This window comes from Otolemur garnettii, unplaced genomic scaffold (genome assembly GCF_000181295.1).
Source record: "Otolemur garnettii isolate 467f Iridium unplaced genomic scaffold, OtoGar3 scaffold00250, whole genome shotgun sequence".
In the NCBI taxonomy this organism is placed as follows: domain Eukaryota; kingdom Metazoa; phylum Chordata; class Mammalia; order Primates; family Galagidae; genus Otolemur; species Otolemur garnettii.
The window spans coordinates 1577044-1595065 of NW_003852645.1; the positions used below are offsets into that span (position 1 = coordinate 1577044).

General features: G+C 45.4%; 1 protein-coding gene across 1 annotated transcript in view; it reads left to right on the plus strand.

Moving 5' to 3' along the window:
• LOC100944162 (transmembrane protein 132D-like) overlaps window positions 1–15324 on the plus strand; it is a 561473-nt gene extending 546149 nt beyond the window's left edge. Inside the window, exons 5-6 of the mRNA XM_003802605.3 lie at window positions 9617–9760; window positions 15175–15324. Coding sequence (XP_003802653.1) covers window positions 9617–9760; window positions 15175–15324 — 294 coding nt within the window. The remainder of the gene's footprint in view (window positions 1–9616; window positions 9761–15174) is intronic.
• The last annotated feature ends 2698 nt before the right edge of the window (window positions 15325–18022 follow it).

Consider the following 18022-nt stretch of genomic DNA (forward strand, 5'->3'; position numbering starts at 1 on the left):
CACAGAGGCTCCATCTTGTCTCTGCTCCATCTAGAACACGCAGCCTCTTTGGTCGCCATGGCAGGTGATAAGAAAGAGTAGATATTGAGCACAAAACTTTATCCCTTCAACCCAAGAGTAATAAACAAAATTGTCCTTCACATTTGAGTGGCTAGAAGTGTTCACATATCTCTTCCCAAGGGCAAGGACCTGGAGAATATGAATGAGCCAGGGGCATATCCATGGAGATTTCCTGTGTCTGCCATGGACCAGAATTCTTCTGCATGCCAAGGGTATCTCTTCTGCTTGGTCAGTGTCCACACCACATTATATTACCTCTGGATAGGATATGACAGGAGAAAAAGAAAGTTTTTAACCTGATCTGGGCATCCATCTTTAACTAAACAATTTTATTTGGCCATGAAATCTAAATGCTCACTTCTTATGTCCCTTTGACATTCTCAGTTTTCCATGGACAAAAAAGGAATCTTATAAGCTATCATGTTTTTAAATCTTTGGAAGGTGGCATCAACTGTAGAAGGTAAATAATGCCAATAGTAGCAAAATTTTAATCTGGAAGTATAAATAGACTTAGCAGAATATGCATTTTTGTACTTGAACACATGTTAATAGGAAACTTTTCTTTGTAACTATCCAAAGATATCCTCTCTACATTTTAATAGCTCCCTACTGTGTAAATCTCATCTTCCCAAGGTAGATTCCAAAAAAAATACACCTTGCTCACCTTTCCCCAAGCAGCAAAGTGTCTGTGAGAGTGTCGGCACATCTTCACCCATTGGATGTTCCTGTGTGATATTTCACTTCCAAGGAGGACAAGAGGCAGTGTGTGGGCATCTTTTGCACTGGCCAAGATTGTGATAAAGGCAAAGAGGTTCTAGAGCCATCTGCTGGATTTGTAAGCTTTCTGGTCATGATGGAATCCATCGGTTGTAGTTGGGAGGCTCACTCTATGGCCCGAGGTATTGATCTCAGGAAGTCAGCTGAAATCTGTTCCTTCAATTCCAGTGATACTCCCTAAAAATTCCCTTTCTCCTAAAATGAGCTGGAGTGGATGGATTCTTAGTTGTCTGCAACTAAGATCACTAACTGATAGGACATTTTTAAAAACTGAGCATGATTTACAATTTATTTCAAAGAACGAGAAATAAAATGCAGCTTTTAGAACAGTAGTCTCCAGCCTTTGGGCACCAGGAACCAATTTCACAGAAGACAGTGACTCCTTGGTTATTAGTGGTGGATCTGACAAGCAGACCTCAGGCAGTGACTCCAGCCATGAGGAGCAGCTGTAAACACAGACAAAGCCTAATTCACTCGCCCGCCACTCACTTCCTGCTGTGCGGCTAGTTCCAAACAGGCCACGTACTGGTACTGGTCCATGGAAAACAAATATATTAGCAATTTAGGAATACCAGTGTGTCAGGAAGAAAGTAAGAATGTTGTAACTTGTGCACATATCTAAGTAGTGCTCCCAAAGGGTGCAGAGCCAGGTCCCAGGTGGCACCCATCCTACCAAAGTAGGCCTTGGTCCAGGGTGTGACCTGAGGACCTGCAGGGCTACCACCAGGTCTAGCTCCTTGGTTCAGGAGAGCATTTGATATGCTCTTACTGAGCAAGCTTTCAGTCTCTCCATGGATTATAAGCACATGAGTGGAGAAGCCTAACTTCCGAAACCTGCTGTTTAAATGGCGTAAGTGCCGCTGTACATCTCCATGTAAATCAAAAGGCTCAACTGTGCTTCTTTTTCAGAAAGTAAGTCAAATGCTTGCATGATTCTTTGCTATAGGGAGTTTCTCTTCCCCCCATGGCAGAGATTTTATAACACCCTCATCCATTTTTGGAGCTGCCCGTGAGTAAAGATGTGTCTTCTCTGACCCGATGCCACCTCAAGTCATTAGGACGACTTTCCACGTTTTGCTCAGGGATTTTCTGATATCATGGGAGTCTGTGCTTGAGCGTGGAGTTTACATGCCTGGGGAAACCTGTAACGTCGGGAATGGGGGCTTCTGGCCTTTCTCAGACAACTCTGGGAGGATGTGCCCTCTGCAGGGTTGAACTCCCCAGCCCACAGCAGCGACCTCAACCACACACCTGTGCACAGCTTTCCTCCCTCACTGCCTCTGTCCCTCACCCCTGCCTTCTGCAGATAAACTACCTGCATCCAAGCCTTTGTCTTAGTTAGGCTTCACTTTGGAAGCAATTCAAACAAACAAAACATCCAAATTTTATGTTAGTGAACTGAAACTGATAATTGTTAAAGAAACACATAGTTTTCATCTTAATGGGAATTAATAATGAAACCTCCTAAACCAATCTGCTTTCACCTCATCATCTTCCTGGTCAGCTTTATTTATTAGGGAACAGCTACTTGGTGGACTGCATACAAAGCAGTGGTCCCACAGATTAATATAGTGTTTTCACTGCACTTTTCTGCTCATGTACACAAATACTCACATCGTGTCACAGCTGCCCACAGCATTAGCACCGTCACCGGGTTTGCAGCCTGGGAGCAGCAGGCTATGCCCTCCAGGCCTGGGGGTGCAGTAAGGACTCGAGACTGTGAGTTGCATGTGAGTAGGAGACGCGACTGTTCTTTTTTTCCCGTTTCAAACTATTAGGAGTACAAATGCTGTTGATACATGGGTGCACTCGTCAGGGTTTCTTATGTGGCCATCACCAGAATAGCGTTCATCGTACCCGATGGGTAAGTTTTTATCCCTCACCTGCCACGCAGTTCCCCTCCTTGGTTTCAAATGTCCTTCTCATCCCTTGGTGCCAGTGTGTGTGCCCTTCATTTAGAATGGAGTGCTACTCAGCCACAAAAAGTAATGAAATAATGTTTTTTGCAGCAATGGAACTGGAGACACTGAAAAAATAAATACCACCTGACTGTTGTTTATACCAAAAAAAAAAAAAAAAAACAACAACCCTGATTCTGACCACCTTAATTTTTTTAAAAAGGAATTCATTGGAAGCATGTAGGCCATCTCAGAGAGTGAGTGAAAAGAGTGGAGAAGCAGCTCAGGAAAGGTGGGGACCAGGACAGTGCTGGAGACAGAGACAGGGACGCAGCACAGACTCGTCAGGAGCCACTAGTGGGACGAGGGACACCAGCCATTCCTGCCCATGGCTCGGTCCCCAGGCATGAAGTCCAGGTCCTCGGGGAGAGTCTGATGATCATCGTGTCCAAAATACCTGCCCACTCTTTGGTCAGGGGATGGAGTCATTGCATCCCGCCCAGCCTCGTTCAAGGGAGAAGGGGTACTGTCCCAAAGGCAAATGGATGTTCTGTGACACCAAAGAAGGTGGGGCAGGAAAAACAAAAGTTGTCTGTCCTGTGACCCATTATTTCCCTTTAAAATGTTGTGAGGAAATACCTCAAATATGTGACTCCAGCCCTGTTTGTCTGAAGTTTTGTGCCTACTTTCCTATGTCCTCATTACCAAATGCCACCTGTGTTCAGGGCTCAGTGGAAATAGTCTTAGCAGGGCAGTTTATGTCCATTTCTTCCAAATGCCCGTTTCCCAGATTCATCCCACGCAGAGCTGGGTAACAGGCAGCGGCTCTGCTTGGACTGGCCGCGCCTCCACGTCCACGGGCGCGGCCCCCAGGGAAACTTCCCTGGTGCAGGGAGGGCTGGGGAGCCGGCCGGGCTCCGCTTTATTGGTTTTATGGCCTGTTTGCCCTCCTCTCCCCTCCTCTAACGAGGAGCTCAGAAGTTATCACGGCGATGCTTTTGTTTAGGGAGGAAGCAGCTAACACTACATTTACTGTTATTTCTTCCAACCTTATTTGTCTATTGTAACAGATACAGGATCTTTTCAGAACCACATACTAAAATGGCAAGTGAGCTCCAAAGAGGCCGTAGTGACATTGAAGGCAAGAAACCAAAAAAAAAAAAAAAAAAGAAAAAAGGGAAGAAATCCGTTCTCATTACCAACAATAAGGCAATTTATCTTACTCACTTCAGCTTCAAACTGATGAGAAATCACGAGAACTTCTCCCTTCCCGATTGCATCAGTGAGGGCTGTGATTATCTGTGAGTAACAGAACGCAAAGGACAATGGTTAAAATGAGCAAGATTTAATTCTCTCTCCAAATGTGTTTGGAAGTAGCAATGCCAGGGTGCCGTGTCGATGCCCATGACATCCGGCTTTCTTCTCTACTTGACTCAGTCATGTGCCGGCTCCCTCAGGCTGTATGAAGGAATGTGACTTGGTGACTAAAGAACAGGAGAATTCATTCCTTCAAGCTTCCGGAGACTGGAAGTCTGGAATCAAGGTGTCAGAGAGCTGTGCTCACTGTCAGGAAGGGTCCCTCCTGCCTCGTCCAGCCTCCCCTGGTTATCCCCGTCCTTGCCATTCCCCACTGGTGAGTGGATCACTCTGTTCTGCTTCTGCCTTCACACACCGTCCCTGTTCATCTGTTGGTGTTTCCTCTTCCTAGAAGATACCATCATCGGATTAGGGCCCACCCTAATCTTGCTAGGGGTGTCCAACCTGTGGCTCCTGGGCCACATACAGATAATTCAAGGACTGTTTTGCTTATCTGTGGTGGTGGATATTATGGAAAGTAATCATGGATCTTTTTTTTTGCACATAATTTTTCTTTAGTGTTTGTGTATTCGATGTGTGGCCCAAGACAACCCTATTCTTCTAATGTGTGGCAAAGAAAAAAAGGTTGGACATTCCTGTAAGTGTATGTGGAGACGAGGGCCTCCTCTCAACTAATGGCATCTACAAAGACCCTATTTCCAACTAAGGTCACATTCTGAGATTCCAGGTGGATGTGAATTTTGTACTCCACCCATTATATGATCATTTATCTTTTTTCATTTATCAAACATTCAGAAACACCCTTACCAGATACCAGGTACTATTCTCAACACTCTACAAATAGTAACTCACCTAAAGTAGGCCAAACCCAAGAGGTACCTACTATTGATATGATGGTCTGATTTTACAGAATTAGATACCAAGAGCTAACTGACATGCCTAAAGTCACCTAGCTGGTAGCATGAAACCCAGGATCCAAACCTGGTGTGGTCCAGCCAGAGAGCCCTGCCCTTGACCCCAGACTCTCACCTTCAAGGGTCAAGCTGCAGCTCCGTTTTGTGCCCCATGGACAGGAAGAAAGGAAATGGACTTCCAAATCTGTTTGGATTTTCTGTTTGCTGGTTTAACACGCGTTTCTGGAAGCCTCGCCTGGTGACTTCCGTTTCTACCTCATGGACCAGAACTGTGTGTCACAAATGAAGGGCAGCCACACGTGCAGTCATGTTATCTGGGCTCTTCCAGCCACAGAGAAAACCGGGTTTTGTTAGGAAGCATGCACGTTGGGTGCCAAACTGCCTCTGACACAGAGATCGGCCCTGGAAGTGTTTAAGAATTTTCCTCAATGTCATGTTTTTCTCTCTCCATTATTTTCCTTGGCTCTGTTTTAAAATTAAATTTCAAGGGTGAATAGGAATAAGTGACTATGCTGATACTCGAAGCAGAAAATCCAGAGCCTGGAAGCATGAGGGAATTTTTAAAAAGAATCAAAGCAAAACTAAAGAAAAACACACACTCTAACTATGGTTCTAGTCTGTCCGACTTCCATGCGATGCATTACTTCAAGTTATGCTGTAGCAGACTCGGTCAGGCCCTGGGCATTTCCTTGTACCTGCCCTTGGCACAATGCTCCAGTTCCAAGTGCCACCCTCTGTCAGGAGCTTTCTTTGATGCGGTCAAAGTCTCCTTTGCCTGCACGTGCAGCAGGCTGGGTGTGGTGGGGACTGTTCCACCCCAGGAGCTGCACTGAGGAGGGGTGTATAAATACCCCAGCTCCCCCAGCATGCAATGGCGCCTTCACCTTTCCCTGCAAGGAAATAAATCACAGCAGATTTCAATGTATTGAAACATGTAGACATTTACACACTGCTGTAGTTTGAACATCTGTCCCTCAATACCTCGTGTTGAAATTTGATCCCCGATGTTGGAGGTGGCCTGATGAGAGGTGTCTGGGTCATGGGGAAGGAGGACCCTCACGAATAAATTAAGGCCCTCCCAGGGTGGGAGTCTTTTGGTGAGTTCTTACTGTTATTGTGGAAGGATCCTGGCCACCTGCTTCCTCTCTCACCGTGTGTGATCTCTGCACACACTGGCTCCCGGTTGCCTACCACCATGAGCAGAAGCTACCTGAGGTTTTGACCGGAAGCCCAATCTTCCAGCCAGCAGAATTGTAAACCAGATAAACCTTTTTTTCTTTATAAACTACCTGGCCTCAGGTATTTCTTTGTAGAAACACAAATGGGCTAAGGCACACCTACGGAATATATATTTCATAATATAGATCAACCTCTGCAGGATTAAGCCCCATGCACCTGCTATGCTGATGGGTTTAGCACACACATGCACACACGCGCACACACATACTTTGCTGTCTTCTCTTCACTGCATTGCCACCATATTCTGCAACTGAAGTTTTGTGTCCCTCCCAAACAAACTGCTCTTAAATCTTTGCCCCACAATCTATTTCAAGGGGAGCCCAAACTAAGACACAGGACATCATTTCTCCAGCAAAACAGGGACAGGTATTGTTCCCCTATAGTGAACGGCAATGAGGTTGATCCTGGAGAAAGGATCTATGGCCTCACCGTGGTCCCTCTCCTCAGTGCTGCATCCAGGCTCCCCTCCGCGTTCCACCTCCTCCCACCCCCTGGAGAGCCCAAAGTTCTGCTTCAGTTTGTCAGAGACTTGAAAGCCCCGTAGCAGAAGGGGGATATGGAGTGACCAGTAAGGACTGTGATTAGTCAGGGTTGGAGGTAGTGTTTCCTAAAGCGATGCTGGGCCTTTATTTCCTGGTCCCTGAGGGACTGTGATAAGGTCACCCCCTGGCAATAGGCAGCTCAGCTTTCAGGGGTTTTATGAGGCTCAGTAATCAAAGCAGTTATAGGTCCCGTCTCAGCCAACATTGAGGCTACACAGGAGCATCCACCATCGACATGATCTCTGTGGTTCTCCCTGTCTGAAGACTTCTATAAGTCATCCCCATATCATTCCCCCCTGGGTAAAGCAAAGCTGTTCGAGGGAGAAGATGCCTGATGTCAAGGCATCGAAGCACACACAGGAGGCAGGGAAATACCAAGCCTGGAGCTCAGTCACTCCTCCCCACTGAGATCTCAGTCGGCAGAGTGATGTGTGCTATTCAGGGTGAAAGACAGCACCCCAGACATATGGGCTTGCAGCTGCTCCTCAGATATTCCCGTCGTTTCTCAGGATGCTAACCCGAGTGTGCAAAACTACTAAAGGCCTTTTGGCTTTTACCGTTGGAGTGGAGATGCTCTGTACTGTCTACCATGGATGTGCAGGCTTGTCCTCCCTGAGATGGGTGGCAGAAGTGGCAACACGACCCCAGCCCCCAGTCTGTGTCTTTCCTGTGCAATGAGTCAGTCGGGGCCAGGGAGGTAACGGCATTTCCACTCCTTTTCAACATACGACTTGTTCTTTTTATCCTCACCCTTTAGTGTAAAAAAGTACATGGGGCTTGTTTCTTCCCCAGAGGTAGCCAGTAACATCATATACTGATTTTTCCCCTCCATTTTTTTCGCCATGTTTCACCCAAAATAAATAAAATCAGGCTGAGAACCACAGTGGAGAAACAACAAAAACTGTATCCACACAGGAGCCTTTGAAGGCCTGTGCACATTGAGACAATGTAAGACATAGTCTTTGAAACGTAGGAGCATTCCAAATGGGAGTCTTGTCTTTAATTATAGAATTAAAATAATGGAAAATATATATATATTATTATATCCAACAGCTAAACCAAATGAGCTAGCTATAGCTCAACTTCATACTAGGAAGGAAAAATGAGATCTTAAATAAGAAATAAAAAGTTAACATAAGGAAAATAGTTATGTAATTTTAGTATGATAAACTCCTATTCCTTCTGTTGGTATGCTACTAACAGGCGTTTTGGAGTTCACAAAAAAATCAAAGTGACAACAATCTTCCATCCCAAGCCATCTCTCAAAGTGATGCAGATATAGCCTTTATTGAGCTTACGTCTGGGAGGAAGATGAAGCGATTGGATCATTTTAAGTGGAAGTGAAATGACAACTGTGTTAGGGGCCCTAAGCAGCTCCTAGCCCCCACCCAGACTTTTTGCTGTTATTCTATCAAGGATAGGACAGACAAGTTTGACTTACAGAAGAAATGCAATGTGGCAAATTGATCCAACACCCTGAAGGGACACCACTGGCAAGAGATGAGCTGGAACTGAGCAAGAATAATGGCCCGGGGTGGGACTTGGAAGTTGTAGTTATACAGAGATGCAGATTATATTGGGACTTCCGGCTTCACGTGCTGGAGGAGACAACCTATGCCAGGCAGAATGAGATGCACTTGCTTGTTCTTGGGGTTCAGTCTTCTTTATCTGGGAAACGGGCTCAGATGCTTTCTCAGGTCCCCACCTTTCAAAAATCACAAGAATTTCATCAGAGCAAGTCAGGACAAGAGCTGGTGCACTGGAGGGACAGGTGCAGAAGGCAGGGTGTGGCTGGGAGTCTGGGAAGGGCTGCCTGAGGCTCAGGTGTGCAGGAGGAAGGGGTTCATGCTTAGAGTGTGGTGCTGGAGAACAAAGGGTGATGATGTGGGTCCTGGCCCTTTCCCTGTTGAGGCCTCATCCATGCGCTTGGCACATATGTTTACCAAGCATTGTCACTGGGCAGTGTGCTAGAGGAGCAGGAAATAGACACAGCCTCACGGGGGTTACAGTCTGGAAAAGAGGCAAAGTGATTAGCGAACTATAAGTAAGACTAAAATGACAACTGAGTTGGAGTTACCAAGGAGAGTAGCCCAGGGTGTTCCCAGCTCTGAAGGGCAATCACCAGGGCGGCTGGGCCCCAAAACACTCACCTCTTGACCTGGTCTGTGAGGGAAGAGTTGGCAGCAGAAGGCGTATGTCTTGGCAGTGGGGGCACGGGGTGCCATTGCTGGTGCTTGGGGTTCAGTCTTCTGAACCAGATGTGCCAGCAGCCAGACCTGGTAACAGCCTAGACAATAGAAGGAGGTTCTGAAAGACAGAGAGGGTGACAAGCATGAAGCAGGAGGCTTCTCCCACTGCACCCCACACGTGGGGGTCTTACATTAGTCTAAGTGCCGTTCACCACAGCTTACCCCTCTGGCTAGCCGTTGGCTGCCTCAGTTGGAGTAAGTAGACATAAGTTTATGCCTACTGAGTCCCGTCTTTCTTACTTCCTAGCCGAGTGACACTGGCAAAGTTACAAAACTTCTCTGTGTCTTCTGTAAAACAGGAAGAACAGTAATGCCTGTTGTCAGGATGCTGTGAGGGGTCAACATTTGTAGAAAGAGTGTAGAGGACATTTGATGTGTTCACCAAACATGGTAATAGTATGAAATATGTTCACTTCCAATCCCTCCCTCATCATGGTTTCCCTGCAGAATATGGGTGAAGACAGAGATTCTCTCTTGGCCACCACAGACACTCAGCAGGTGTCTCGTGCCAGGTTGGCCTGAGCCTGATTAAAAACCCGGTGCTGCCTGCAGGGGGGACACAGGGAAGGTGGCCTGGGCGTTTCAGCAGGGGTGTGATGGAGGTGTGTTTGGTCTTCCAGGAGGCAGAAATCCTAAACACAGCCATCCTCACGGGGAAGACGGTGGCGGTTCCAGTGAAGGTGGTCTCAGTGGAGGATGATGGCACCGTGACCGACCTGGTGGAGTCCGTGGAGTGTCGATCGTCTGACGAAGACGTGATTAAGGCAAGTGGACACCTCCCTGCCCCTACACGACCTGCTGTCTGGTCTGCTGCAGTGTTCAGTGACTGGCAGGACCTCTGGGCCCCAGGGGATCCCTCCAGTTCCATTCTCATTGTCTTGCCACTTAAATTGGAAGTTTCTCCCCAACATAGAAATGAGTGCAATGAAAAACTTCTCTGGATGATGATGACCCTAGGTCTGGGGGCAGTGTCTTGACACAGTGTGCTTGACCAGTTCCTCTGGCCTCTCTCCAGCCCCCACCCTCTGGGGAGGTCATGGTGGGAGGCGGGGGCCCCCACCCACATGAAGCTTCCTCTCTACCCACCCCCAGGCCTGGACGGGGAAAGAAGGAGAACTAGAACCTCGATTGTTGAGTATACTGCCAAGTCTCTGGGATGATTTGATAGCACAAAGCATCTGTGTACAATCAATGGTGATGCAAAGTACACAGCTGCACCAGCTTTGATTTACAGCACTGACCGAAGGAGAGAGGGAGGAAATCATTCTCCTTTCTGCTGCCCAGCCACAAAGTTCTCACTGAGTTAGGGATGCCCACAGACTGCTCTCACCCCTATTTCCTTCCTCTGGCCTCTTCTTTCTCTTCTTAAATTGAATGAAAAGATGATTCAACACAAAGGCAGGCTGAGAGAGAGGTGTGCAAGGCAGGGGAAGCTTGTAGTTTCCAGTCAGCAGGAGGAACATGGGCTTGTCTGGCTGCTGTCACCCGCTCCAGAGCCCAGGTAGTGATGGCAGGTGTAGCCAGCACCTCTGTCCTCAGCAAATCTTCCAGCAAATGCCCCAGGGCAGCAATGGAGGCTTCTCAAGGGGCCACACGCCTGCCTCCTTTATCATGGGTCCCAGCGACAGAGCACAGAGTCTGCATTCTCAGCAAGAGCTGCATTAATCTCTCTACTCGGGAGTGAACTATCAGGGAGCATTTCCAGCCATTTAGAAAGCAGTCAACAAACGCAGACTAAATCTCCACTAAGTGCTGGGTGCTGTTCAAGCTACTGGGGCCACACAAATGCGACACACATTCCTTGTCCTTGAGGAGCTCAGAGAGAAGGCAGAGATGTAAGAACACAGCAAGGCAGTGGGATTTGGGGCACTATACGCCACTCCACCTGATTATTCCAGAATCTTCTCCACACTGGCACAGGGCAATTCCTAGAGTCTCAGTATTGGGCTCAGCCTTGATTTCATTCTTTCTCCCTTTCCCCACATCCAGTCCCTCAGCAGGTCCTATTGGCAATGTCTTCAAAATACTTCTGGGATCCAACCTGCCTCCCTTAGGCCCCCACCCTGACCCAGGGCCCAGCACCACCTCAGTCACAGCAACATGGCATCCTTGCAGCCTTCCTGGGGCCTGTCCTTGCTCGAGTGCTCCCTCTCCATAATCCATCCATTTCCAATATGCCAGCCAAGGTGATTAAAGCGTAGATGTGAGCCTGTCATTTCTCTGCTCAGAGCCATTTGCTGCCCTGAGCACAATGACCCCCACACCGCTAAACAGGCACAAATACAGAGTTTGATAGAAGAAATAAGAGCTGGTGTTTGATCATTCAGTCAAGTGACTGTAGTTTACAATAATCTATTGTATATTGAAAAATAAAGAAGAATTCACATGTTCTTAGCATAAAGAAACTATGACTACTTAAGGTGATGGCTATCCCAATTACATTGATGTTTATCTTTACAAATTACATGAATGTATTAAATTATCACCTGTATCCCCCAAATATGTACATCTATTGTGTATCAACTTTAAAAAATTTAAATATACTCATTGGCTTCCTCTCCTCATAAGAAAAGCCAAAGTGTTGACAAGGACAAACAGAGCCCAACCCCAGTGGCCACACCTGCCATAGTGCTGACCTCACCCCAGCAGGGCTCCTCTCACTCTTCTAATTTCAGCTACACTGGAGTCTCTGCCACTCCTCTGACAGGGCAGGTGCCTGTCTGCCCCCTCTCACCCTAGCACTCTTACTCCCCTGACATCTATGTGGCTTGTTCTTTTATCTCGGCTCATGGAGGACCTCACTGAGCAACAGTTGTGAAATCTGCACACCCCTAGGTCTGCCTTTCCCCACCCCTGCTTCATTTTCATTCATATATATACCAGGGGTGCCAAAAAATTATACTATTTTAAGAGATCTTGTTGGAAGTAAAATCCATCATTTCCAAAAAGTATACAAATTGCAGGTAAAGGGATGTACATAGAATGTCCAGGTACACTTGACCAATACTGGTACCCTCAACTCAACGTTGAAAGGTCACACATCTTTAAGAGATAACATCTCTTAAAATGTACACACATTTTTACACCCTCTGTTGATAGATAAATAGAAAGACAGATAGATCTCATACATACCATATATGCTTTTTCATTCCTTTATATGATATATATATACACATTATTTATTATATTTGTGGTTTGACTGTGTTTACTGATAAGCTCCATGGAATGGTGCTATTTTGACTCTCTTTGTTCAATGCTGTATTGCCATCACTTTCAACAACACTAGTGTTAAAAGCAAAAATTCAGACAAATTTAACAGAGTTTAATTGAGCAAAAGCAAGTTGAGAATTGGACAGCCCCACAGCCAGATTGGGTTCAGGTTACCCTCAGGGCTGCTGATTGGTTAGACAGCATCTGTGAGCAGAAAGGAAAATGAGGTACAGAAACAGCTGAATGGGTTAAGGCTCAGCGTTTGCCTGATTCAAAGGGGTTGGAATAGTTGGCTATCTGTGATGGGTCCAAGCGCAGGTTACAGGCCCTCTATACCTCTGGTTAGGTTACAATTCACTGTGTAAAGAGAACCCATTAGGCTGAACTTTAGAAATGCCAGGTGGCAGACTGAGTCTAAACGTTAACACTAGGCACATAGTACTTGCCCAGCAAATGTTTGTTGAGTGAATGAACAATCTAGTCATGAACTGAAAACACAAGAGCAAAAATAACTAAATTACTTAAAGTTTCTCAGGGGAGGCAGCACCTGAAAGATGTAGGTGCGTCCAGTCTGTCAGAGGGTCAAGGCAGAAAAGGACATTGCAGGTTGAGGGAACACCAGAAATGGAAGTCCGGGGAGACGTTCTTGAGGCCTGGGGCTCCAAGGGTGGCCACGTGACTCAGGGCAGCCAATCAGAGCACTTCATCCTTCTGGACGTGCCATTGGCTCAGGGATGGGCACGGCACCCAATCAGAGCCAATGAGACGTGGCCCTGAGGCTTCAGTGAAACTCCCGGCAAAGAACCATTCTCTTCCCCTTAGTTCTCCAGGGTGACTCATGAACACCCACCCCCAGGAACACAGAGATTGCAAGGAAAATTGGAAAACTTCACAGCATTCGGTTTCCACATCAATCAGTAAGCCTCACAGCCTGGTGCACAACTTAAAAATCAAAACCCACAGCCTACACTGCTGTCACGGTGCAGCTCTGTGAATCACAGGGGTTGGCAGAGAGCTGCCTGGTGCATGTGATACTTTGTTGTCGTTTCTAGGCCCTTGAGAAAGAAAGCCTGGGGATTCTTGGAGAAGTATCACAGCCACCTGTGCAGGCCCCTATGGCTAGCCTCTCCAGTGGTTTTCAGACTTCCTAATGCCGCGATGTATTTTCATTGTTGCAAAGGGGTCGCGACCCACAGGCTGAGAACCGCTATAGCAGAGAAGACCTGCCCTTAAAGCTGCCAGTCCTATTTAATTTTATTTGCTTTCTCTTCTTTACCCACCCAGAGACCTAAGAAGCTTGTATGGTTCCCCCCCCACCCCATATCAAAACCTCCTCTCAGGAAATCCACTGGAGAGCTCATTCACACTGAATTGCAAATTACATAAAGGCATGTTGTCTTATGCCTCCCAAGGATGCTTGTTTATTTTAAGGCAACTGATCCCCAGTGGAAGCATTTCAGATGTGAGCCATAATATCAGTTGAGAGTCTTAGGGATTGGAAAACAGAAAATCCCACCTACACTGACTTAAGTAAAAAAAAAGAAAGAAAGAAAGAAAGAAAGAAAGAAATTGTCTCACATGATTGAAAAGTCCAGAGTTGGGGCTAGCTTAAGGTTTTATTTAGAACTTCAAAATACATCGCCAGAACATTCTCTGTCTCTTTCCTTCTCTGCCCTCCTACTCACAGGGACTCTTTCTTCTGTTTCGTGAGGATGCCTTTCATTCTGGCAGAGCTTGCCCTGTGGGAGCAGCATGAATCCCTGAGAACTGGCTCAAACCCAATAGAAAAGATACCTGCTTTCTGTGACATTCCTGTATAAATTCTGAAATATGTTCTCAGGGGACCCATTGAGATCTCCTTTTTATTCTTGAGCCAAGCACTACATCCCCAGGACCCAAATGCACTGGTTGTCTAAAACCTAAACCCCCTCAAATCATATGAACTCAACGAGGAGTTTGGAAAGGGGGATCCCCCAAGTTTGACCTGTGTGTGGTTACCACAAAATAGGGCAATGTACTCTCTGCAACAAAGTGTACATACATCCCCTGCAAAGACTTAGGATTGGAGAGCTTTGGGGTGGGGGAGTTTTTAAGAAGCCCCCCAAAAGCATGGTGGAATAGCTGCCTGATACTAAAGCTAACCACACTTCATACACAGGAAAGAAGATGGATTTGTGCTCAAGAATTACTCCTGAACTGTTTGCTCAGGTTCTTGTTGGTGGTGGTTTTGCCACTCATGGGCTTAAGTGTTCATTAACAGGTCCTAAATAAGCCAGTGTCTGCCTAATATCTCAGCACTATCCACTGATGATCAAAGGAAGCTTTAGTGCCTACCTCATTACGGCTGGATTCTGTTGGACTTGCTTTGTTTTACAATATGTCATCAGCATCAGGGGCCATCCTTACTTCTCTGCCAGAGACACACCAGCTGGAAATCAGGTGTAATAAAGTTTGACGTGTTCTCTGAAGGCTGATCAAAGCAGAGATTTCTTTCTTTTTTCCATGATAGTAGCAAACAGCGGTGAAGGGAAGGAGGGTAATTTCGGGGCTGGGAGAACAACCCTTAACAAGCTGAGTAAATAACTGAGAGGAAGGGAAGAGTGGGAAAGCAGGGGAGTTCTGGGGTTTTGTTCAGCATCCCTGGTGGGGTGCTTTGGTGTTGGGGGCTGGACAGGTCATGAGGAGAGGGGCATGGTGGGTGGGGAGACCACACACTGGGCAGCTCTCTTTGAGCAATCACCTGGATGGCCACAGAGACAGCAGCCCCTGGGCAGTGGATTTCTAATTAGCTCCTTCTTTTTTTCTAGTCGATAGATCCTATACCCCTGATCAGCTTTTTCCCCCTTACTCCAAGAATTTAGCCAAATGGCTTCAAATATTCAGCTAAGGAATAGAGAAGTTGCAGGTATTTTTCCTTCTCTCTGATGCCTGCTGCCTCCTTTGAAGACTTTTCCTGTGTCACCTGCAGGGAAGAGCTCTCAGGAAACAGGTTGACCACATAACAGTCGTGTCCTCCGTGTTGGAGCACGATGCCTTTGATGCGCCGGTGCCAGAGACTCACCACTTATCTGGGAGCAGGTGCCTCTTGGGGGCTTTGATTCTGCAGGAGCGGGGCTAGCCTTCCTCCAGCAGTCACTTCCTTCAATTTGTCTCAGCGGCAAAAGGTGGTCACTTTGAAAGTACATCTCCAACATCAGGATGGCTGTTGTCGGTGCAGAATGGGCAGAAAACAGCTGCTCTAGATACGGGGATGGGCCATATTTGTCACCATCTCTCTCTCTTGAGGAGACGTAGAGGTTTTTGAAGAACATAAACTTTTCACATGTATCTAATCTTCTTTTTTTTTTAAATCACAACATTCTATTTGGACAGAAAACAGTGATATTTGTTTCCTGGAACTGAATTGCTAAGGTTGAAAATTTTTATGGCTTGATTGGAAGTGAATGTTTTAGTTTATAGGAAACAAGATTTCTGCCTCCTGTACATACATAGGCCCATCTTGTTGGGTCCCCTTTTTCTGTATCAACGTATCCAGATCTACTGTGCGATTTTGAGTTGTTAGTGAGTCCTTAGACCCCTGGTGCCGATTAAAGGCAGGTAGAAGTGTTACAGTGATAATAAGAACAGAGATAGTAATAATTTAATAGCTGTTGGATGCTGACTTCAGAGCAGGTAAACATTTGCTACTTTAATCCTCACAACAACCACATTGACTAGGTAATGTATTTTATTATTTATAGTTTAACACATTTTTTCCTACTTTATTTTATTGTAAATTGACAATTTATTTATTTATTTTTAATTAAATCATAGCTGTGTACATTAATGCAATCATGGGGTACAATGTGCTAGTTTTATATACAATTTCAAATATTTTCACCAACCAGTTAATATAGCCTTCATGGCATTTTCTTAGTTTTTGTGTTAAGACATTTATATTCTACACCTGGTAAATTTCACATGTACTTGTAAGATGGACTGTACAGCGTCTCACTTTATTGCCCTCAGTAGAGTGCTGTGGCATCACACAGCTCACAGCAACCAACTCCTGGGCTTAGGCGATTCTCTTGCCTCAGCCTCACGAGTAGCTGGGACTACAGGCGTCCACCACAATGCCCAGCTATTTTTTTGTTGCAATTTGGCCAAGGCCAGGTTTGAACCCGCCACCCTTGGTATATAGGGTCGGCGCCCTACTCACTGAGCCACAGATGCCACCCGTAAATTGACAATTTATAATGGTTTATATTTATGGGATAGAATGTGATCTTATGATTTATAAACACAATGCCAAAAAATTAACTCAAAGTAATTAACATATGTTTCAGCTTAATTATTTATTACTTTTATAGTGAAGATTTGAGATTTATTCTCTTAGCAATTTTTAAATGTGTGTGCAATATACTATTAATAATTATATTCACCACGCTGTGCAACAGTTCTCAAAAACAAACAAACAAACAAAAACTTATTCCTCCTGTGTAACTGAGGCTTATACTGACTTTTCCATGCCCTCACCCCCAACCTCTGCAACCACCATTCCACAGTGATTCCATGAGAACAATAGGTTTCAATTCCACATATAAGTGAGAACATGTAGTGTTTATCTTTCTGAGCCTGGCTTATTTCCCTTACCATAACATCCTGTAATTCCATCCATGTGGTTGCAAATGACAGAATTTCCTTCTTGTCTATGGCTGAATGACATTCCCTCCTGCATGTGTGCCACACTTTCCTCATCATCTGTTGATAGACGCTTAGATTGAGTCCATGTCTTGGTTATTGTGACAGTGCTGCAGTGACCGTGGGAGGGCAAGTATCTCTTAAATATACTGAATCAAATCTTTTGGCTAAATACTCAAAAGTAGGTTTACTGTGTCATAATGTAATTCTATTTTAGCTTTGTGACTACCCTTTATACAGTTTTTCATAATGGCTGTGCTAATTTGCAATCCCACCAACAGTGTACAAGGGTTCCCTTTTTACCACATCCTTATCAACCGTTTGATAGCAGCCATTCTAACAGGTATGGTTTTAATTCACATTTTCCTAATGATTACCAATGTTGAGCATTTTCTTTCATGTATACATTAATGCATTTATGGGGTACAATGTGCTGATTTCACGTAGAATTAGGAGCATTTACATCACACTGGTTAATATATACCTCATCTCATTTACTTAATTATTGTGTTAAGACATTTATACTCTATACTTAATAGATCCAACGTGTACACTTGCATTATGCACCATAGGTGTGATCCCACCATTCACCCTCCCTCGATCTGACCTCCCCTCTTCCCACCTGTCCCTCTCCTCCCTCCTTCATCCTGGGCCATAGTTGTGATCTATTCTTCATATAAAAGTGTGAGCGATTGTAAATTGTAAATAATAGAACTGAGTACATTGGATATTTTTTATTCCATTCTTGAAATACTTTACTGAGTAGGATATATTCCAGCTCCATCCATGTAAACATAAAAGAGGTAACGTCTTCATCTTTTTTAAGGCTGCATGATATTCCATGGTATACATATACCACAATTTGTTAATCCTTTCATGGGTTGATGGGCACTTGGGCTTCTTCCATGACTTGGCTATTATGAATTGAGCTGCAGTGAACATTCTGGTGCAAATATCTTTGTTATAAAGTGATTTTTGGTCTTTTGGATATACACCTAGTAGAGGAATTGCAGGATAAGAGGCTGGTCTACTTTAACATCCCTGAGTATTCTCCATACTTCTTTCCAAAAGGGACATATTAGCTTGCACTCCCACCGGCAATGCAGAAGTGTTCCCTTCTCTTCACATCTATGCCA